Source organism: Lipotes vexillifer, unplaced genomic scaffold (assembly GCF_000442215.2).
Source record: "Lipotes vexillifer unplaced genomic scaffold, Lipotes_vexillifer_v1.1 scaffold946, whole genome shotgun sequence".
NCBI lineage: Eukaryota > Metazoa > Chordata > Mammalia > Artiodactyla > Lipotidae > Lipotes > Lipotes vexillifer.
Window position 1 is genome coordinate 330,884 of NW_006776646.1, and position 23,966 is coordinate 354,849.

At 36.6% G+C, this 23,966-nt stretch overlaps 1 protein-coding gene across 1 annotated transcript in view; it reads left to right on the forward strand.

The window, feature by feature from the left end:
• Window positions 1-23,966, forward strand: part of MORC1 (MORC family CW-type zinc finger 1) — a 178,708-nt gene that overhangs the window by 71,361 nt on the left and 83,381 nt on the right. Inside the window, 2 exon segments of the mRNA XM_007450543.1 lie at window positions 18,199-18,327; window positions 21,647-21,752. Of these exon segments, the coding sequence (XP_007450605.1) occupies window positions 18,199-18,327; window positions 21,647-21,752 (235 nt within the window).

Here is a 23,966-nt window from a genome sequence, read left to right on the forward strand (position 1 = left end):
GAAAGAGTGCAGGAACTCAGGGGAAAAAGTGTAAAGGGGGAATGACGTTGAGGGCACAGATTTCCTGCTCAGACTGGATTTTCCTGTCACAGTCTAAAACCTCCTCAGAGTGTGGTCTGTGGACCGGCAGCATCAGCATTACCTGAGAGCTTGTTATAAATGCAGAATCTCAGGTCCCACCCCAGCACTACGGGACTAAGCCCTGCATGTTAGCAAACTCTCCAGGGGATGTGTATGCACACTGAAGTTTAAGAAGCACTTCTCTGAAGAGTACCTCTTTTGCTTATCATAGGCATACTTTCTCATGTGTTTTTTTTTTTCTCAGAGACATGTTTGAAGTTATACTAAATGTAGGAATGACTACATTATTTGGCTGGCTGTGCTTAAAGCTGTAGAAGACATAGGAATATACAGGGTGAGGCGGTGTAAATCAATGATCTACTTGCTGGTCTTTAAATGCTGGCATGACATGGTTCCAAAAGAAAACGCCGAGCATTTGAAAATTATGTCACTTCCCCCATCCTCATCTTTTCTCTGGACGCTCCTTTGTGTGGAGTGTGGGTAGCCTCCCAACTTTGTACTCTCGACTCCAGGGTGTGAATTGCCAGCCTTCCCCCCTGTATGTAACTTCCTATTTCTATCTTATCTACCTAACTTTTTCAAAACCTTCTCAGTAGATGTAATAAGATTCAAAATTAGTAAGTTATATTTGTATTGTAATTATTGATGGTTAATAACATGTTGATTTCCTAATTCCATAATTGTCTATGAATTGATTTAGGGCTAGAGGATACTCTCACAAAAGATGTTGCTCTAGAAGGAAAGCAGAGAGTGGAGAAAGGACAGTGAGCATGGGCATTTGCTCACGTGTCTCACAATTTCATCCCCAGACATCATTATCAAACTGAATCAAGTGATCAAGGTCAGAACTGGTAGACTCAGGAACTGTGCTGAGGAGATCGACCTTCAAGGTCTTTGCTTATTAATTCCCACAGGAGTAAGCAAAGTTATGTAATGCTTGACTAATACTCTGAAAGCTAGTGTTACAGGACACGCAATTTTAATGAAAAGTATTTGGGTAGATTTTTTGCCTTATAAATAAAAGATGCGGTCTTTGTATTTGCTGCAAGTCTGATCAGTTTCTGTGGAAAATTGGGCCCTTGTAAAAATTGAATCAGCAGCAAGGGGAATGGAGAGGTAATGACTTTTGTGTCATTTGTCAAATCTGCATTTACTTTTGGTACAGTTCATGCTAAGAATCTCAGAAGCGTTTTTCTCGTCTCTGAGTCTGTCCTCACCTCACTGTCTGCTACTATGTTTTCTGAAACTTTATGCATCCTTACAGTAAAATGGAAATATTAATCAGCAGCTTTTTGGAATAGGGAGAGAAGGAGAAGAAGAAGATAGAGGGAAATATCAAATAAAATTTGAGTTTGAGCAGCAGCAATTACGTAGAAGTGTATTACTAAAATTTTCCGAAATGGGTCAGAATATAGCTGGCGTGCTAAAATGAAATCTATGATGTAATAAGCACAGTCTTTCCTAGCAGCACTCAAATCACAGGGCCTCAGGTTGGTAAGAAGGTTAAAAATCATTTAATTGAGTCACTGCCTCCCACCCCCATGCTTTAATTCCCCTCTACCTCACGCACCCCTGCCCTAGGCAAGTGGAAGCCACTTTAAGCCTGAACAAGGGTTTTCCATGAAAGAAAAATCGCAACTTCTTGAGGAAGCCCATGAATCTTTGCACAATTGTGTTAGAAAATACATTTTCATGTTAATGTCAAATCTGTTTCTCATATGTTCTTTTACTCATTCGTCTGTGCCAGCATTGGAGTGTTATAGGACCAAAACATCAGATGTGGTCCACCCTTTCTGGGAATTTACAGTCTAGCAGGGCTAACGCAATTTCGCAATTAGAAATGGGATTGGTGCCCAACAGGGAAGAAGTGGGAGCCAGTGATCAGGAGCTCACGGTTTAGAGGCCAGAGAAGGCCTCGAGGAGGAGTTAGCAAGGGTAACTTCGTTCTCCCCTGTGGGGCCGGGAAGGATAGGTCTAAAGCCTTTTCAAATGACAGCCCTCTATTTGAAGTTTTCTGTCTCTCTTCAGTCTTATATTATCCTAACATTTCCAAGTTCTGTTGTTATTCTTTATTTGACAAGGCATTAAATATATTCACCATTTTCACATTATTTTTTGTGAAGTCTATTACCTGGAAACAAAAGGTTCAGATGAAACCTTGAATAAAATGGGATCATCATCTCTTTAAGTTGTAATTCTGTTGCTATAGCCTAATATATTCTGAGTAAGCACATTATTGACCCTCAGTATCTTTATTACCAATTAAAGTTCTTAATAAAATGTTTAATGTGTGTTCTTGTTAAGCCATACTTCTTTTATATTTTTCCAGTACGTGTTTTTGGACCCTAGTGTAGAACCCTACATTTACTCCTATTAAATGTTATCACCTTTATTAGGCTCATTTTTTTCATGTTGTCAGGACTGTTTTTGGAATCTAATGGTGACTTTTACCTAATGTGCTATTCTTCCTGATATGTTAGGTTTGGCCAGTATTTTCTCTCTGATTTTATTTAAATCCTGTTGCACTGGATACAGAAATCAAGCGCTTGGCCCTCCACTGATGACCTCTAATGAGGTAGAAATGGGACACTGGGTGAGGACAATTAGCCATATTAATTTTTCAGTTTGTGTAATTTTGAAAGTAAGGGATAATATTTGTTAGATGAATAATTCTTTTAAAAATAGATAACTCTCTATGCCTTAGCTTGGGCTGCTATAGCAAGATACCATAGACTGACCAGTTTATGAGCAACGTAAATTTATTTCTCATAGCTTTGGAGGCTGGAAGTCCAAGGTCAGGGTGCCGGCACGGTTGGGTTCTGGTGAGAGCCCTTCTTCCAGTTTGCAGGCTGCTGACATCTTGTTGTATCCTCCCATGGTGGAAAAAGAGTGAGTGAGCTCTCTGCCCTATTCTTATAAGGGCACCAATCCCGTTCATGATGGCTCCCCCTAGTGACCTCGTTACTTCCCAAAGGCCCCACCTTCAAATACCATCACCTTGGGAATTAGACATCAACATAGGAATTTAGGAGGGACACAGATGTTCAGCCCATAACAGTCCAGTAGCTAGATGTAGGTAGCTGCTCACAACAAAATTTTGTTTCTCTTATTATATACTTAAGTCTCTGAGATCTCAGGAAGGCACTTCAAGAAAAGTGAAACACAACATTCTGCTAGGGATACACGTTGAGTGAGGAGGCCTGTGTAAGTATTGAAAGATGAGGCTATGAGACAAGTTTATTTGAAAGTGTAGGTTGAGAAGCAAGTCATTTTTTAAAATTCAGTTTTTGAAGTTACGGATTTTATGTATTTATTCTATTTTTAAAATATTATATTTTATCTTTTATTTAAAAACATTTTTATTATGGTGGTATGGGCTGAACTGTGCTTCACCTGAATTCATATGTTTTAATCCTAACTCCCAGAAACCCCCAGAATGTGATTGTGTTTGGAGATAGGACCTTTAAAGAGGTGATTAATTTTAAATGAGGCAGTTAGGCTGGGCCCTATCCAATGTCACTGGTGTCCTTATACGAAGAGGAAATGTGGACACATGAAGAGACACCAGGGATGGGTGTGCACAGAGAAAAGAATATGTGAGGACACAGTGAGAAGGTGGAGAGAGGCCTCACAGGAAACCAACCTGCCAACACGTTGATCTTGGGCTTTCAGCCTCCAGAGCTGTGAGGAAATAAATCTCTGTTGTTTAAGCCACCCAGTCTGTGGTGTTTTGTTATGGCAGCCTTAGTAAACTAATATATATGGGAAATTTCAAAATTAGACAGATTTAAGGAAAATGAAATCCATAAACCCTTCATCCAACCTCAACAATTATCAACTTCTGGGCAAACTGGTTTTATCCATGCTCCCACCCACTCCCCCACAACTGGGTTATGAAGGACATTCCAGACACTTTATAATTATATCCGTGTGTGTGTGTGTGTGTGTGTGTGTGTATATATATATATATATTTTGTTTTTGTTTTTAAAACATGGAAGAACTTTTAAAATAATTTTATTTATTTATTTTTGGCTGCGTTGGGTCTTTGTTGCTGTGCGCGGGCTTTCTCTACTTGCAGCGAGCGGGGGCTACTCTTCATTGCGGTGTGTGGGCTTCTCATTGCTGTGGCTTCTCTTTTTGCGGAGTACAGACTGTAGGTGTGCGGCACCACAAGCTCTACTTGTGGCACACGGGCTCAGTAGTTGTGTCTCGCAGGCTCTAGAGTGCAGGCTCAGTAGTTGTGGCACACGGGCTTAGTTGCTCCGCGGCATGTGGGATCTGCCTGGACCAGGGCTTGAACCCATGTCCCCTGCATTGGCAGGCAGATTCTTAACCACTGTGCCACCAGAGAAGCCCAATACTTAATATCATAAAAATATCCTGCCTATCTCTTATATTTCGAATTATTTTCTATTATAATTCATAGCCCCTCTACCCCATCCTCATATTTCTCTTTACTGCTCACTCTCTTTTTTTTTTTTTTTTTTTTTTTTGCAGGGGGAATTTATTTGTAGGAAAAACTGAGTTGGTTGTCTTATAGTTTTCATGGTTTAAATTTTGCTGACTGAATTACTGGGTGTAGTTTAACAGATTCTTCCATTCTGTTTATTTCTCTGTAAATTGGTAGAATCTAGCAGCTTGACCAAATTCAGATGTGTTTTTTTGTTGTTGTTTCATCAAGATGCTTCAGAGGTGGTAGTGTGTTCTATCAGGAGCCATAAGTTATTCGATTGTCTTTCTTTTAATGATATTAACAGTTAATGATCAAAGCTCAGATCCCTTAAGAGTTCCAAAATCTTATATTCTAATTCTTTCATATTTTCTTTGATTATTAACTCTAATACTTCTGTAAAGAAAAACTTATTTCATCTACTATTTGGTTACCCATATTAGTTGGTAATTTACTGTTTGACAGCAGAAACAATAGAACTCTATATGACTAAACAAATTACATTGGCTGAAAGCTTGATTTGAGAGGAATTAGAGATAAAGTTAAAATATTAAAAAACATTATAGACATTTGCCTAACTAATTTATATGGCATAAATATGTACTCTGTTTAAAATTGTTACTTTGTGCCAGCTCCCAGCAAACAGCAGGATGGTTCAGGAGTTCAGTGGATAGATTTCTGTTTTTTAAAAATGATCACATTCTTAGATTTTATCCATTTACACTGCTTTCACCTGGTAATTGAAATTATCACCATTGACAGCACTTAGCTTCCTTTTCTTTCTGACTGCACTTGTCTTATTATCATGATAATGACATTTTTCACATCTACAATGAAGTTTCTTGCTAAAATATCTCAGAGGATCTCACCTATATTGCAAATAAAATATGAAAAAGCCAGCCCTTCTTCTTTTGTCTGGAATTAAATACACTTGGATTCTTACAGTTTGATTTTTCTCTGCCATACCAGAAGCAAGACCTCAAAACTCTCTTCATTAGTCTGCATATGTGTACCTTAGAAGAAAGAGTAAGTTGTATCTAATGACTCTGATATTAAGACAGTGCAATCAGAATTAAACACAAGTTGTATTAACAACAGCAAAAAGAGTCTTTACACTTTTGAGACCATTAAGTCAGTTAGGGGGCTTTGTGTATGTCTGAGTAAGGTAAAGAGAGTCCTGGTAGAAAGAAAAATTATGCTAATCCAGGTATTGAGGAGACTTAGGTAGCTAACTAGGCTATTGCCCATGATAACACAGAATGTTTTATGAATATATTTCTATTATTATGTCTAATTTTGATTTCCACATTTTAGAAAGAATAAGAAAAAATGACTATATCTAAAGAAAGCTATGAACATGACAAAATAAAAGTATAACCTAAAAAGGGAAAGTAAAATTGTTCCTTTATAAGGAAAGAACCAGTAGAAACCTAACTCTCCTGAGGTTTGTTTTTGAAAGTTTGTCACCCTGAGGCCTCCATCCATCTTCCTTCTAGTCTCCAGTGTGCAGAACGATGTGGTTCTGAACTGGTAGGCAGGAAGCCGTAGGGGACCTTAGAGTGTGGCTTGGATTCCTTGAATCCCTGGCTACCAGTGATTGTCTAAGATGGCATTATGTCTTGTACATGTACATGCTACAGTTTTTCGAATACGTATAGATGTAGTTGTGGGTAGTAAGATGTAAAATCACACAAAAGTATGATTAAATTCATGATTTATTTATTTTTTTGTCATCATGTATTTTCTCAAGTCGGGAGCAGGGGGTGGTTCTGAAATCATTTTTGCAGCTTAAGGAGATCCTCGTGGGAAGCAGCTGATATGGAACAAGCGAAAATGATGCGACATTGTCAGGTGAAGTAATGACCTTACTATGAAGTTGGACCAACTCCGCAGATTCCTGGAGTCTGCGGAGTCTGCTGTGTTCACAGTAGAGTGGAGAAGGTAAGGTATTCTGACTGCAGCTGCCACCCACTTCTGCCATTGACTGTACTGTACCATGAGACTGACCCAACCCCACTCTGCCTCATCCACGAGCCAAGAGAAAGAATGGTGCTGGAAGCACCTTCAGCACCACTGAAGACATCTTGCCTTGTTTCATCTCGGCTCAATTTTTTTGGCTTTTTTTTTTTTTTTTTTTTTTGCAGTACGCGGGCCTCTCACTGTTGCGGCCTCTCCCGTTGCGGAGCACAGGCTCCGGACGCGCAGGCCCAGCGGCCATGGCTCACGGGCCCAGCTGCTCCACGGCATGTGGGATCCTCCTGGACCGGGGCACGAACCCGTGTCCCCTGCATTGGCAGGCGGACTCTCAAACACTGAGCCACCAGGGAAGCCCCCATCTCGCCTCAATTTAAATAGAGTTCTTTGGGAAGTGATCATATAGGCCTTCTCTCATCTCAAATGCACCATACATTCTCTAAGCCATCATGGCCGTTCTTCCTGATAAGTGGCCGCTGGCCTCAAGAGTGTACAGGCTTCACTACCAGCTGATGGGAGTTGGCGTATCAATTGAAACCAGTATGCTATCCCTAACCCAGAGATGCCATAAATGATCACACCATGAATCAGCTTAGCAAGGGTCTCATGTCTAGCTTAGCTAAGGTAATGGCAAATAGGCCAATATTCAACAGAGGAGGAGGTATGATCAACAGTCCTCTGAGAATGGATGTGTAATTTCTATTTGAGATCTTTAAAAATAGAATATAATCATCTATTTAGACACAGAGCTACCTGAAGACAGGGACCTCATTTAAATACCTTCTCCATCTTAAGATTTTCCTGGTGCTTTGATTTCATAAACTGTTTTAGGTTTCCTTATTTTGATTGAAAACATCAAAGCTTTGCTTTGGTAGTTTATTACTGAATTTTATTACTTCTCCACTTGGCTAACTGATCCCCTGAATGTCATTATACATTCTATGAATAGATACGAAACTGACATCTAGGAGGCTGTTACATTTCTCCTCTTTTTAAGAGGCAAAATCTATGTGAACTGCTCTTTTAGTTCCTGGTTTTTGACAATTTTTTTAGTAAGTTATTGCACTAGTTCCCACTATTTTTTCCTGGTTTTAAGAGGCTCCTGAAAAATTAATCAAATTAATTTAAATGTTAGGAATCTTCTGAATACAGTACTCCATACATAGCAATAAGTTAGATTTTCACGGCTTTTCTCAGATACTTTTTCTAGAAATCAGGACTTTAATTCTGTGTGCATTGATCCTTGATTATTCCATTAATTTAACAAGCTTGTTGATTATTCAAACAAAAGTCTCAAGGTATGTATATATTTTATAATTTTGAATATTATAAATATTTTCTGTTTATAAATGTAAACTAAATCTTAAAATCAGAATACCTTGAGGTTGTTAATATAATTATGAAATTAATAAATTTTGGGTTACCTACATAACATTCTCCATTGGGTGGAAATATTTAAGATGTACTTTTAAAAGTCAAGTACTTTTTCATATTTTGAAATTTCACATTTTTGCTCTTAATTGACTTCTTGATGAAAGGGCAATTTAAAAACCTTCATTAATACACATTAACAAAAAATAGTTTATTAAAACCGTATATTAAAAATATCCATAATTGTATACCACTTCATATGTTAAGGCCAACCTACTTTAATAAATTTTATTATTAATTTTACTATTTCTTGCCAGACTAGGATAGACAAGAATTTTTTTCCAGGCTTATTGGGCTATAATTGACCCAAAAAAAATCGTGTATGTTTATAAAGTGAACAGCATGATGATTCATGAAATATTTGTGAAATATTTACCACAGTCAAGTTAATTAAAATATCTGTCACGTCACACAGTTACCTTGTTGCATGTGTTTGGGGTAAGAATGCTTAAGATCTACTCTCTTAGCAAATTTCAAGTATGCAATATGGTATTATTAACTATAGTCACCATGCTGTACATTAGATCCTCAGAACTTACTGAGTTTATAACTGAAAGCTTGTACCCTTTGACCAATGTCTCCCCATTACCTCTGGCCCACAGTTGCCAGCAACCACCATTCTGCTTTTTGTTTTTATGAGTTCAACTTTATTATTATTATTTTTAGATTCCACATATAAGTCATATCATATATTTTTCTCTCTGGTTTATTTCATTTAGCAGTAATGACCGCCACATTCATTCTTATAGCAAATGGCAGGATCTTCAACTTTTTTGGCTAAATAATATTTTATTCTCTCTCACGCGCGCGCGCGTGTACACACACACACACCATTTTCTTCAACCATTCATCCATCGTTGGACACTTAGGTGGTTTCCATATTTCCATATCTTGCCTGTAGTGACTAATGTTGCAATGAACATGGGAGTGCAAATATCTTCTCAAGATACCGATTCCATTTTCTTCAGATATATACCCAGAAGTGGGTTTCTGGATCATATAATAGTTATATTTTTAATTTTTGAGGAAACTCCATACTGTTTTCCATAATGCTCATACCAATTTACATTCCCACCAACAGTGCACAAGGCTTCCCTTTTCTCCACATCCCCAACATTTGTTTTATCTTCTCTTTTTGATAATAGCCATCCTAACAGGTATGAAGTGATATCTTATTGTAGTTTTGATTTGCACTTCCCTGATTATTTGTGATGTTGAGCACCTTTTCATGTACCTGTTGGCCATTTGTGTGTCTTTTTTGGAAAACTGTCTATTCAGGTCTTTTGCCCATTTTTCAGTAAGAGTTTTTTTGTTGTTGTTATTCAGTTGTGTGAGTTCTTTGTACATTTGAGATATTAACCCCTTATCATATAAATTACTTGCAGATATTTTCTCACCTTCTGTATGTTACTTTTTCATTGTTTTGATTGTTTCATTTGCTATATAGAGACTGCAGTTTGATATAGTCCCACCTTTTTTTTTTTTTTTTTTTGCTTGTGCTTTTAGTGTCATATCAAAAAAAAAAAATCATCACCCAGACCATAGTCAAGGAGCTTTTTGTATGTTTTCTTCTATGAACTTTATGGTTTCAGGTCTTGCAATTAAGTCTTTAATTCATTTTGGGTTAATATTTATGAGTGGCATAAAACAGTTTCATTCTTTTGTGAGTATATCCAGTTTTCCCACCATTTGTTGAAAAGAATGTTCTTCATGTGTGTTCTTGGCACCCTTGTCAAAGATTAGTTGGCTATGTATGTGTAGGTTTATTTCTAGGCTTTCTATTCTATTCCACTGGTCAATGTGTCTGTTTTTATGCCAGTCCCATACTGTTTTAAATACTATAGCTTTGTTATAACTTGAAATTAGGAAGTGTGGTGCCTCCAACTTTGTTCTTCTTTCTCAAGATAGTTTTGACTATTCAAGGTCTTTTGTGGTTCCATTCAAGTTTCAGTATTGTTTTTTGTACTTCTATGAAGAATGTCATAGTAATTTTCATAGGGATTGCATTGAATCTATAGATTGCTTTGAGTAGTATGGACATATTCTTTCAATCAAATATTCTCTCAATCAAAGAACACAGGATATCTTTCCATTTATTTATGTCTTCATTGTTTTTCGTCAGTCAATAGATTTCAGTGTATAGGTCTTTCATCTCCGTGATTAAATTTAATCCTAAGTATTTTATTGTTTTTGATACTATTGTAAATGAAATTGCTTTCTTAATTTCTCTGTCAGATAGTTCATTGTTAGTGACAGAGATGCAACTGATTTTTGTATGTTGATTTTGTATCTTGCAACTTTACTGAATTCCTTGTTTAGTTTTTTGGTGGAGTCTTTAGGTTTTGCATGTATGCTATCATGTCATCTGCAAACAGAAAATTTTAACTTCTTCCTTTCTGATATGGTTGCCTTTTATTTCTTTTTTCATGACTAATTGCTCTGGTTAGGACTTCCAGTACTATGTTGAATAGAAGTGGCAAAATTGGACATTCTTGTCTTATTCCTGATCTTGAAGAAAAACTTTAACATTTTACTGTTGAGTATGATGCTGGCTGTGGGCTTGTTGTCTATGGCCTTCATTATGTTCAGGTACATAGTTTCTGTAATTCATTTGTTGAGAGTTTTTATCATAAAGTGGTGTAAACTTTTGTCAAATGCTCTTTCTGTACCTACTGAGATGATCATATGATTTTTAGTCTTCGTTCCATTAATGTAGTGTGTCATATTTATTGATTTATGTATGTTGATCTCTTTTTGCATCCAGGGATAAATACCGCATGATCCTTTTATTGTTCTGTTGAATTTGGTTTGCTTTGTTTCGTTGAGGATATTTGCATCTATGTTCACCAGTGATATTAGCCTATACTTTTCTTTCCTTATAATATCCTTATCAGGTTTTGGAATTAGAGTAATACAGACCTCATAAAATGAGTTTGGAAGGGTGTCCACCTCTTCAGTTTTTTGGAAGAGATAGAGAAGGATACGTATTCATTTCTTGAATGTTTGATAAAATTCACCACTGAAGCCATCTGGTCCTGGGCTTCTTATTTCCTGGGAGATTTTTTTTTTAATGTTTTATTGGGGCTTCCCTGTTGGCACAGTGGTTGAGAGTCCGCCTGCTGATGCAGGGGACACGGGTTCGTGCCCCGGTCTGGGAAGATCCCACATGCCACGGAGCGGCTGGGCCCGTGAGCCATGGCCGCTGAGCCTGCGTGTCCAGAGCCTGTGCTCTGCAATGGGAGAGGCCACAACAGTGAGAGGCCCACGTACCACACACACACACAAAAAAATGTTTTGTTGACATATAGTTGATTTACAATGTTGTGTTAGTTTCAGGTGTACAGCAAAGTGAGTCAGTTATACATATACATATATCCACTTTTTTTAAAATTCTTTTCCCATATAGCCCATTACAGAGTATTGAGTAGAGTTCCCTGTGCTATACAGCAGGTTCTTATTAGATACCTATTTTATATATGGTAGTGTGTATATGTCAATCCCAGTCTCCCAATTTATCCCTCCCACCCCTTATCCCCTGGTAACTATAAGTTGGTTTTCTACATCTGTGATCCTACTTCCGTTTTGTGAATAAGTTCACTTGTACCCTTTTTATTAGATTCCACATATAAGTGATATCATATGATGTTTGTCTTTCTGTGTCTGACTTACTTCAGTCAGTATGACAGTCTCTAGGTCCATCCATGTTACTGTAAATGACATTATTTTGTTCTTTTTTATGGCTGAGTAATATTCCATTGTATATATGTACCACATCTTCTTTATCCATTCCTCTGTTGATGGACACTTAGGTTGCTTAGATGTCCTGGCTATTGTAAATAGTGCTGCAATGAACATTGGGGTGCATGTATCTTTTCAAATTATGGGTTTCTCTGGGTATATGCCCAGGAGTGGAATTGCTAGGTCATATGGTGGTTCTATTTTTAGTTTTTTAAGGAACCTCCGTACTGTTTTCCATAGTGGCTACACCAATTTACATTCCCATCAACAGTGTAGGAGGGTTCCTTTTCTCCACACCCTCTCCAGCATTTACTGTTTGTAGATTTTTTGGTGATGGCCATTCTGACCGGTGTGAGGTGATACCTCATTGTAGTTTTGATTTGCATTTCTCTAATAATTAGTGATGTTGAGCATCTTTTCATGTGCTATTTGGCCATCTGTACGTCTTCTTTGGAGAAATGTCTATTTAGATCTTATGCCCATTTTTTGCATGGAAACACAAAATACCCCAAATAACCAAAGCAATCTTGAAAAAGAAAAATGGAGCTGAGGAATCAGACTCCCTGACTTCAGACTATATTACAAAGCTACAGTCATCAAAACGGTATGGTACGGGCACAGAAACAGAAATATAGATCAATGGAACAGGATAGAAAGCCCAGAGATAAACCCATGCACCTATGGTCACCTAATCTATGACAAAGGTGGCAAGAATATATAATGGAGAAAAAGACAGTCTCTTCAATAAGTGGTGTTGGGAAAACTGGACAGCTACATGTAAAAGAATGAAATTAGAACACTCCTTAACACCATACATAAAAATAAACTCAAAATGGATTAAAGACCTAAATGTAAGGTCAGGCACTATAAAACTCTTAGAGGCAGACTTTGGCAGAACACTCTTTGAAATAGCAGCAAGATCTTTTTTCACTCACCAACTAGAGTAATAGAAATAAAAACAAAAATAAACAAATGAGATCTAATTAAACTTAAAAGCTTTTGCACAGAAAAGGAAACCATAAACAAAACAAAAGACAACCCTCAGAATGGGAGAAAATATTTGCAAATGAAGCAACTGACAAGGGATTAATCTCCAAAATATACAAACAGCTCATGCAGTTCAATATCAAAAAAAAAAAAAAAACCCAATCAAAAAGTGCTAGAAGATTTTTGATTACTGATTCAATCTTTTTACTCACTCTTGGTCTGTTCATCTTTTCTGTTTTTTCATGATTCAGTCTTGGTAGTTTGTATGTTTCTAGGAATTTACTCATTTTTTCTTGGTTATATAATTTGTTGGCATATAATTGTTCATAGCAGTCTCTTAAGATCCTTTGTATTGATAGTTCTGTGGTATCAGCTATCATGTCCCCTCTTTCATTTCTGACTTTATTTATTTGAGTCTTCACTGTTTTTCTTAGCTAGTCTTATTAACAGTTTTACAATTTTGTTTGTCTTTTCAAAAAGCAGCTCTTAGTTTCATTGATCTTTTCTATTGTTTTCTGTTCTCTATTTCATTTATTTCTGTTCTGATCTTTGCTCTTTTCTTCCTTCTGCTAACTTGGGCTTAGTTCTTTTTCTACCTCCTTGAGTTATAAAATTAGGCTATTTGAGATCTTCCTTGTTTCTTAATGTAGGCGTTTATCGCTATGCGTGGGTTTATTTCTGGGCTTTCTGTTCTGTTCCATTGATCTCTATTTCTGTTTTTGTGCCATTGCCATACTGTTTTGATGACTGTAGCTTTGTAGTATAGTCTGAAATCAGGCAACCTGATTCCTCCAGCTCTGTTCTTCTTTCTCAAGATTGCTTTGGCTCTTCAGGGTCTTTTGTATTTCTATACAAATTTTTAAAGTATTTGTTTAGTTCTATGAAAAAACCCATTGGTAATTTGATAGGGACTGTATTGAATCTTTAGATTGCCTTGGGTAGTATTGTCATTTTAACAATATTGATTCTTCCAATCCAAGAACATGGTATATCTTTCCATTTGTTTGTGTCATCTTCAGTTTCTTTCATCAGTGTCTTATAGTTTTCAGAGTATAAGTCTTTTGCCTCCTTAGGTAGATTTATTCCTAGGTATTTTATTCTTTTTGCTGTGATGGTAAATGGGTTGTTTCCTTTGCCCTTTTGATTTCCTCTTTGACTCCTTGGTTGTTCAGTAGTCCGTTATTTAATTTCCACCTATTTGTGAATTTTCCAGCTTTCTTCCTCTTGTTGATTTCTAGTTTCATTATGGTCAGAAAAGATACTTGATATGATTCAATCTTTGTAAATTTGTTAAGATTTATTTTGTTACCTAACATATGATCTCTCCTGGAGAATATTCCATATGCATTTGAGAAGAATGTTTATTTTGTTGCTATTGATGAAGTATTGTGTGTATGTCTGTTAGGTCCATTTTATCTAATGTATAGTTCAAGTCCATTTTTTCTTATAATTTTATCTCTGGATGACCTATCCATTGTTAAAAGAAGGGTAATACAGACTCCTACTATTATTGCATTGTGGTCTATTTCTCCCTTTAGATCTGTTAATATTTGCTTAATATATTTAGGTGCTCTGATATTGGGTGTATGTATTTACAATTGTTAATAGCCTCTTGGTGAATCTGCTTCTTTATCATTAAATAATAACCTTCTTTTTCTCTTCCTACAGTTTTTGACTTAAAGTATGTTTTGTCTGATATAAGTATAGCTACCCATGCTCTCTTTTGGTTTCCATTTGCATGGTATCTTTTTTTCCATCACTTCAATTTGAGCCTATGTGTGGCCTTAAAACTGATGTGAGTCTTTTATAGACATTATATAGTTGGGTCTTGGTTTTTATCTATTCAGTCACTTTATATCTTTTGATTGGAGAATTTAATCCACTTATATTTGAAGTAATTATTGATAGATAAGAATTTACTATTGCCATCTTATTAATTGTTTTCTGGCTGTTCTGTAGTTCCTTTGTTTCTTTCTTCCGCTCTTGGTCTCTTCCTTTGTGATATGATAATTTTCTGTAGTATTATACTTTGAATCCTTTCTCTTTTGTACATCTGCTATAGGTTTTTGCTTTGTGGTTATGAGGCATACATAAAACATGTTATAGTTATAACAGTCAATTGTAAGTTTACAACAACTTAACTTCTATCACATATAAAAACTCAACTGTTTTACTCCCTCCCCGCACAAGCATTTTATGTTCTTTATTTCACAATTTACATATTTTAATATTGTGTATTCATTAATAAATATTGTAGCTATGGTTTTAATACTTTGTCTTTTAACCTTTATACTAGAGTTAAGTGATTTATATACCATCATTATAGAATTAGAGTATTCTGAATTTGACTATATACTTACCCTTACCAGTGAGTTTTATATTTTCACATTTTTAAGTTACTAATTAGTTTCCTTTAGTTTCAGCTTGAAGAACTCCCTTTAGCATTTCTTGTAAGGCAGGTCTAGTAATGAACTCCCTCAGCTTTTGTTTGTTTGGGAAATTCTTTATTTCTCCCTCATTTCTGAAGGATAGCTTCAATACAGGTAATGTATTCATGGTTGGCGGGTTATTTTTTTCTTTCAGCCCTTTGATTATATTATCCCATTCTCACCTGATCTATAAGGTTTCTGATGAAAAATCCACTGATAGACTTTTGGGGGTTCCCTTGTATGGGAGGAAATATTTTTCCTCACGATAGTTGTATAAATCTCTACAGACTGAGTAACACATGAAAGAAAAAGGAAACTGGTGTGCTATGTTTCCTCCTACTGCCGTTTCTTCGGCCAACTTACTTATCCACTTGCTGAAGCATCTACCTAGTCTTCAGGGCCCACTCCATGGAAATTTGTTTTAATAACATATTATAAATTATGCATATTGGAGTAGCTGCTATCTGAAGGAAAAAAAAGTTCCATTGGCAGTTAGGAAAAGCAATTTCTGATTCCCAGATTGAATATCTCTGGTTATTTCCTTTGTCCTGATATCTACTTTGAATAGTATAATATCTTCTATCAGTCCTGGTCATTAGATGTTGGGCTACTGAGTGTTCTCATTTATATCTTTGATAGCCAGTAATTGTTTAGTATTATTTAGTCTTATAAGGAAACATTAAGCTCTGAGTGTCAGCTACTGAAAGCAAGATCCTAAACATAGCCATTGTCTTCAAGGATTTCCCTTTCTAGAGGGAAAATAGACATAAAGTGAACTGAAATGTAACGTGTAAGCATTGTAAGAGTGGTGTGACCACAGAGCAGGTATCACCCCACCCTTGAGAGGCATGTGCCTGTGTTTCTAACATGCTAGTAGTTTTATCGCTCTTAAAATATTTATTTTGGGATTCACAGTTGATGTTCATTTTATGTTTGCTGGGTTGTGTTAACTGTGATTAGTTAATGTTTTCAGGGAGAGATGCTATTTCACTTCCATTTTATCCCAAACAAAACATTAATGAGCTATTTTATCAAGAATGGCAGCAAGATTTTTTGAGGGCTTATTAGGTCCAGGTTGCTGAGCTCTGAGCTGAGGGCATGCATAGGTGATAAAGCACAGTTCCTTGTTTGCAAAAGTGAGGTCTTCTTGGGGAAGTAACATTTAGAGAGAGAACAAATACAGAACAGCAGTAACTTAAATTTCTGCACAGCACTACTGTTTTTAATGCACTTTCATATTTATTCTTAGTGATAACCATGGAAGGCAAGTTATTGTAAACACTCACTTTATGGATAAGAAAATTTACTGGCTTTCCCACAATTACACAATAAATCTGTGGTAGACAGCACTCAAAGTCACCTGACTTTAACCTACAGCACTTCCTGCCTTGACATAATAAGAACTGAGTAGTTCATGTGGAAATCAGAGAACAAGGTCTCACGAGCCCTGTCCAGACACTAAAGAGTGTTTCAGGATCTGGTGTGCAGCGAAAAAGTGGAGTCTGGGCTGGGCCAATACCAAATGCTGAGCGAAGAGCAGAAAACCAAAAGTCTGAGTTGACAAAAGCCCAAGAAGCAGAATCCAAAGGGAAATCTGAGGCAAGAGCTGGTAGGGATTTTGTGAAGAAACAAGGTATGACACCAGGGAATTTGTGAGGGTAGCTGTCAGCCCAGCTCAATTGCAAAGCCCCTTTTAAGACTGAGTTCCTTCCCTGCTGGTCTTAAAGGCACATAGCGTTCTGAACCTAAATTTTAAAAGGTATTGGAAGGTGTAAAGACGTTTATTGGTATTTTGCCTGGATTACACAGTCAATTGTTAAGGTTGATGTAAGCCTGGCCCTATTTCGTATATTTTATTTCCAAGGTATATATTTTAGAATATTACTTTTTGAACTTTGTACATTGATGAAATGTTCTGTATCTGCCACATTTCAATGCTCAGTAGCCACATGTGGCCAGTTGGTTACCATATTGGACAGAATGGTAAATGTGGGTGCTTTTTTCAAAAAAGTATTTTTAAAGTAACACATGCACATGTAAAAATGCTCAAAGTGTTCAGAAAGTTAAAAAAAAAAGTGAAAGTACCTTCCCCTGCCTTCCTCTCTACCTCTGTCCTTTCTCCAATGGTATCCCCTACTAGAACTTTCTTTTGTGTCCTTTTAGGAAAAGAAAAGCGTGTCCTTCAAGATTTTATACGTATATGCTCTTTTTTTACATAACAAAAGTTGATTATACTAGGTTTGCTGTTTTACATCTTTTTAAAAAATTATTATTAAAACTCTGTCTTGGAGATCTTGATGCAATAATATATTTAGCTCTAACCCCGTGTTTTAAAGTTTATCTAATGTTCCCTTGTTTGAAAATGGGATTTATCAGTTCCCTATTCTAGACTTTTACCTTGTTTCCAGGTTTTGTTTTGTTTTCTATTCAAACAGTGCTATGATATATATGGCCATTGTGTTGTATGTTTGTAGGGAAGTTTCCTAGCAGTGCAATTGCTGGATCAACAGATAAGAATACAGCCTCTTAAGGAGGACTCCTGAATGGGCCTCCATGACAAGTACTGTTCTAAGCAAGGAGGAAGTTTAGAATCTAGGGCAAGGGTAGGGCATAAACAATAGAGACTGGAAGAGAAGGGAGCCAGAGATAAAATAGAAACTCTGACTGTGAGACAAGATGATAAATATTTGTATCAATAGCCTTAAGGGTGGCTTTTAAGTTTAATCAGTGCAGTCGCTCCTAGGAGTATTTAAGAAAAAAGTTTTAAGTGTCAATGTATTTTATTGCAACAATAAAAGTACGTATTATTTTTGTAACTGCAATTGTGTTCAGTTTTATTATAAAGATGTTGCGTATTTATTACATATAGTTTGGAAAAATGCAAGAAAGTGTAAAGCAGAAAACAAATTTCACCCATACTCAGAGGAAACCAGTGTCAAATATTTTAATCACTTATTTCTGTATATGTATTAGTTTTTATATGTTCGAGATTATATTGTATATACATGTGTTTATATCCAAATTTCCCTTCGCTTATCATCTTTATCTTACTGATTTTATTTTCTTTCATTATTCTTTGCCTGCTTTTTTCTTTCTTTTTTTTTTAGGTAATAGAAATCTAACATTGTTTTGGAATGAACTTGGATACCTGAATAATAAGGACATGGAGAAATCTTCAGATTCTATTCAATATCAAAGAAGACAGGCCATGGCCGTCCCATTCATTATTCAGTGTGGTAAGTGTTAAATTTCATTCCAATTAGCAAACTTTTAGTGAGAGCCTAATATGCAAGTTGTTGTGTTAAAAAATAGGGCATGAGGAAGACAAAGGTGGGTAAGACAGGGTTTTCTCTTCCAAGGAGATTAGGGTCTAGGAGAAAGGTTAAGATGAGTATGAAAATAATTGTAATAGAGGTGAAAATAGTGTAAATGATGTAAAAGAGGCCCAAAGTTGTTTGAGGGTTCAAAGAAAGGGGAGAGGAGGAGATTAAAGCAAGGCTTCATGACAGAGGTAGCTTTGCCATGGTGTTTAAAGTAGACTTTTGAAGGGCAGAGACGTAGCTGGAAATCTGTGTTAATATCAGGTGTATACTTCAGCTAATATTTTTGTGGTGGATAATAGAAACAGTCATTTTTCTATTTTTAATACTTAACACTATGTTAAATAAGAGTAGGTACCTAGTAATTGACTACTGACTGAATGAATGATGAATAAATAATAAAAGACAAAACTGTTAGGTTGAGTAAACATGTTAAATGGCCTTGAATGCCAGGATAAGGAGTTTTTACTTTAATAAGCAATGGAGAGGCACCAGAAGTTTTTCAGAAGGAGGGTGATATCATTGAAGCTTTGAACACTTATTATGTGTCTCTACTGTCTGCAGGGAATCGGCCATTCGGTGGGGAAGGCAGTCTAGCAAACAAAATATCACCCTGTAGCTATTTACACAGGGCCAAGGGAACACCTCCCCAACCTTGAGCCTGGGGTGGTCCAAAGAGGACCTGACTGGTTACATGTCACTTGTAGTAAGGTTGCTGTGGCAGCTTAGTGCAGGATGATTTGGAGGAGGGCTAGAGCAGAGGTTGGGTCAGACCTCTGATGAGACTACTGGCATAATCCAGGATCCAGGTGAGAAGTTGTAAATGTCTGAATAAAGGCATGGCAGTGAGATTTAAGAGGAACACAAATGACAGACAGCTGCTTAGAAGGTATAACTGAGGAAATTGATGACTATATGCAACAGCCTATTGGATGATAATATTACTGGCTAAAAATGACAGTGTTTTTGATATGTGCAAGGTACTGTCAGAATCCAATCTCCAGTAACTGAGAGCTGTGTGAAATTGGGTAAATTCCTTAACTTCTCTAAGCCTCAGTTTTCTTGTTTATAAAATGAGGTTAGTATTTGTAGTTACATCATGAAGTTTTGTGAAAATACAATTAATTCACACATGTAAAGTTTACTAAGTGCTTGGGATAGTGTATTAGGGTTCTCCAGAGAAAGAGAACCAATAGGATAGATAGATATATGGACGGATGGATGGATAGTTAGATAGATATTAATTATAGGAAATTGGCTCACATGATTAAGGAGGCTGACAACTCCCAAGATCTGTAGTCAGCAAGCTGAAGACCTAGAAGAGCCATTATTTTAATTCCAGTTTGAGTCTTAAGGCCTGAGAACCAGGAGACCTGACGATGTAGTTCCAGTCTAAATGTTGACAGGCTCAATACGCAGGAAGAGCCGATGTTTTAGTTCTAGTCTGAAGGCAGGAAAAAACTGATGTCTCAGTTCAAGACAGTCAGAGGTTTCTTCTTACTTGCAAGAGTGTCAGCTTTTTTTTTTTTTCTCTCTATTCAGGCCTTCAACTGACTTGTTGAGGCCCACCCATATTAGGGAAGACAGTGTGCTTTACTCATTCTACCAGCTCAAACGTTACTCTCATCCAAAACACCCTCACAGATACACTCAGAATAATGTTTGACCAAATATCCAGACACCCCTTGGCCCTATCAAATTGACACATAAAAGTAACCATCACAGATAATACCTAGCAGTGTTGGCTTTTATCATTGTTATTATATCATATAATCCTCAGGAACCCTTTTAGGTAAGTAGTAATATTAATCTCTTTTTACAGATGATGATACTGAAACATAGTACAGTAATTTTTCTGAGATATAGAGGTAGTCATTGTGGAGCTAGCTATTCAGGTTCTTTTTTTCTTTTTTGCAATCAAATTTTTAATAACAAAGATACTATATTTTAATATGGTCAGATACATTTGGCTAAGTACAGATTTTAAAAAACAAAAGTGTCTAGCCCAATAGTACAACCATACAGCTTTGTACAGAACGTTCCATAGATCAATAGAAAATACATTTGAGCACAAAAATAAAAAATATTTAAAGAGAATCTCTAAGCAGCATTTTATTTCTTCAAAACAGACATATAGTACTGATTAAATATCTACAAGTGCTTTTCCTTTACAAAAATACATATATTCTTAATAGACTGTCATTAACAATGACCTGGTAATCTTTCACTTCAATTTGAATGATTTATAAGCTAAATCTTACAACTACAGAAAGGTTTGTATTTGTATGTTAAGATGTTACCACGTTTGACCAAAAAAAAAAAGCTTAAAATATTGTACATTTCAAAGGAAAATTAGCAACATAACTGTACAATACAGTCTGTGATGGTTTTATTTAATGTGAGGGCTACTCTATTAAAAACTGGTGCTTGCTGTTGTGTTGCCAGATGCAGTGAGATGTAGATATTGGTTGTGGGAATTACAAAAATGAGTGAGTTTGCCATAACTTTAATTTTCTGGGCTATTCAGATTCTTAACCACTGTGCAAACTGCCTCCATTTTATATGAGCAGAGGGAAGTATTTACCCAAGAGCCATTAACAGTGGGTCTGGAGGGAACTCAGGATTAAAGTGAGGAATAGCCTGGGGAGAGTAGAGTGCCTTAGTCCTAAAAACCAGGAGGGATTGAAAGGGAGAAAGAGATAAAGTCAAGACTGTAGACTGGAGAGTAGGATAAGAGATGTAAAAAAAAAAAAAAAAAAAAATGCAGAGCAAAGAACTATGTGTAAATGGTAGAGAGAGCTTGATTTTGCTTGTTATGTTAGTCATGTGGTTGGAGATGAACAGTGGTATTGTTGGCAGATAGATAATAGGTCAGAAAAAATGGGAGAGTCAGGTCACTGGAAGTCTTCATATGGTTTGAGAAGAGGTGAAGAGGGGCCTATTAAGATTCTTCTGGCTGAAACTAGTAGAAACCAACTGGAAAGAACTTAAGCAATAATGGCGATAATAATAATAACAGCAGCAACAATAATAATTTATTGATGGTGTCCTAGGGTAGCTCATAGAATCCTGAACTATTTGTGCCATCACATATAATGGTATATGATCAAGGATTCACTTGTCTCTGGATTGAAATACCTCATACTTTCGGTATATGCAACCTGACATCTTACTATGTTAGATTCACTTCTGTGGTCTTTCTTGTATGTACATGGTTTTGTTTTGATTACTTTAGATCTTTGCCTTAAATGGAGAGTCTTGCCTCCCTCTACTGATTATCAGGAAAACGAAATTTATGACATCTGGATTTGTGCTAATAACGCTAACCTCTTGGAAAACAGGTAGTTTTTGATAGTTTTCTAAAATTCTTTATTCATTTTTAATTCCTAAAATATATATGTGTGAAACTGGATACATAGATAATTTTTAGCTTAGTAGCTGTCGTCTCTTCTGACTCTTTCTAGCTCCTTGCCACCTCTGGAAGGATATTTCGTTAGTGCTCTTTTCCATCAAGTTAAGCGAGTCCTGGGTGTAACTTTTTGTCAGCATTTGGTGTGCAGCTCTGTGCTTCCACTGGCGGGAGACCTACCCTGGTGTTTAAGAGTTCTGCCTTCCAGTTCATTTACACGCAATGTACAATCTTATCCTGCAGGAGTCTTATCTAGAGGGTGTCTCTAGAGGCACTAAACTGTCAGACTATGTGCTTTTCCTGTTTAAGTCATATATTGATTTCATTGCTTTGTGCTTTTGGAGGAAGAAGTTCAGACTAAAACAGGAAAAAAAACCAATTAAATATTGATGAATATCAATGTTATTACAAGCCCTTTTTGACTGACTTCTTTTCCTTGTGGGCAAAAGAGTTAATACTCCCCTTTAACAAAGGCACCCTTAAGTGAAGCATCGCTTTTCCATGGAGTTTATTCTAAGTACTTTGACCTGGATAAGTGGATCAATATTGCTAATACAGACATTAGGGTAATAACTCTTGTTTATTTTTATCCAGCCCTGAATTTAAAAAAAGGGCAACTGAATAAAAATTAGAAAGAAGAAAACATTTAGAAACTGCTACTAAAAACCCTTCCACCTGGAGTCTCCAGGTTAATTATATTAACAAAAAATGTCAGAGGTGACAGGGGCTCTTAGATTTCACATGGCCCAAGGGGTTTTTCAGTCTCCCTTTCTTGGTTTGCAGCAGAACCTTTTTTTTTTCTCCCCCAAATAAAATTTGTCTCTGACCTCAAGTATATAAAACAGATAGAAACAGAACTGTCCTGATTGAATTGGAGGTTGAGAATCTGGAGGCCAGAGGTATCCACTTCTCATTTCTGTCCCTACTCTCTCTAAAAAGCTTAGAGCTCCAGGGAGCATGATTGTAAAACAGTGATATAGTCTCACTTCTTCATTTTAGAAAAATGGAAATTGAAGCCCCAAATGGGGGGGTGAGAAGCCTGTTCATGAAGCCACTGGCCCAGGTCTTCTAACTCCCAACCTGATTCTAGTCCTAACTTGTAACTTAAATGTCTCCCAAATAGGAACACAGTGGTGGCTCAGTTTCAATATTAAGAATAGGTAGTGTTTTCATTGTCATTGTCATGATTTTCACCCAAGTGTTGTTTAAGAGAAGTTTTTGTTGTTGTTGTTTTGGTTTTGATTTTTAAATTTCTGCGTGGAAAGCCTTGTGCTAGGAAATGTAAGTAAAATTGGTCCAAGCCCGCAGCTGTCAAAAAAAAAAAAAAGTTAATAATATTGATCACTTTCTGTGAGCTCAGAACTTTCATACAGTGTAGGATAGTGTTTAGAGTTCAGCCTCTGGGTCCAGACTGCCTGGGTTTGACTCGTGGCTTCATTAGCCTCTGAAGCCTTGGACAAATGACATAACCTCTCTTTAACTTATCTTCCCATCACCTAGGATGGAGTGTAATAATAGGACCTTCTGCATGTTTTCTAGGTCCAACTGAGCCCCTTGTAAGGACAATCTAAGTCCCTGGTCACTGGGGGCCCCTTGGTAACAAGCCATGAGAATTTAGATTCCTCCCCACATTCTAACCATATACCTATTACTTCTCACCCCAGTCTTAGGCCTTCTTGGACCCACAGAACTGGGAATGTGTCCTCTGTAGCTTCCCTTTTCTCAAACTTACTATTGTCCTTGAATTGGCATCGTTGCCCCCTCTTCTCCTTGAAAAGTGATGATGCCATCACAGAACGTTATAAAATTAGTTTCAGAACTGTATTAATTCTCTTTTACACATCAAAACACTGCCACTTGTGATGACAGGCAAGATAAATTTGCCACGTTGGCAGAAAACTGATGGACCTTAAAAGCCTGAAATGCAAAAAATCTTCTTATATTTATAATTTCTTAAGTCCTTGATTCTTTAAATATACTGACATAATTTTGACCATCTGTATTTCATTTCCACTGAAAAGATTAGGACAAAAAATATGCTTAAAGTGATAGCAAGAGATTTAGAAATGGGAGCTGTAGAGAAAAACTCCTGATTATAAGGGCAGTTTCTTTTTTGTACTCTTTTTTTTTTTTTTTTTTTTTTGGA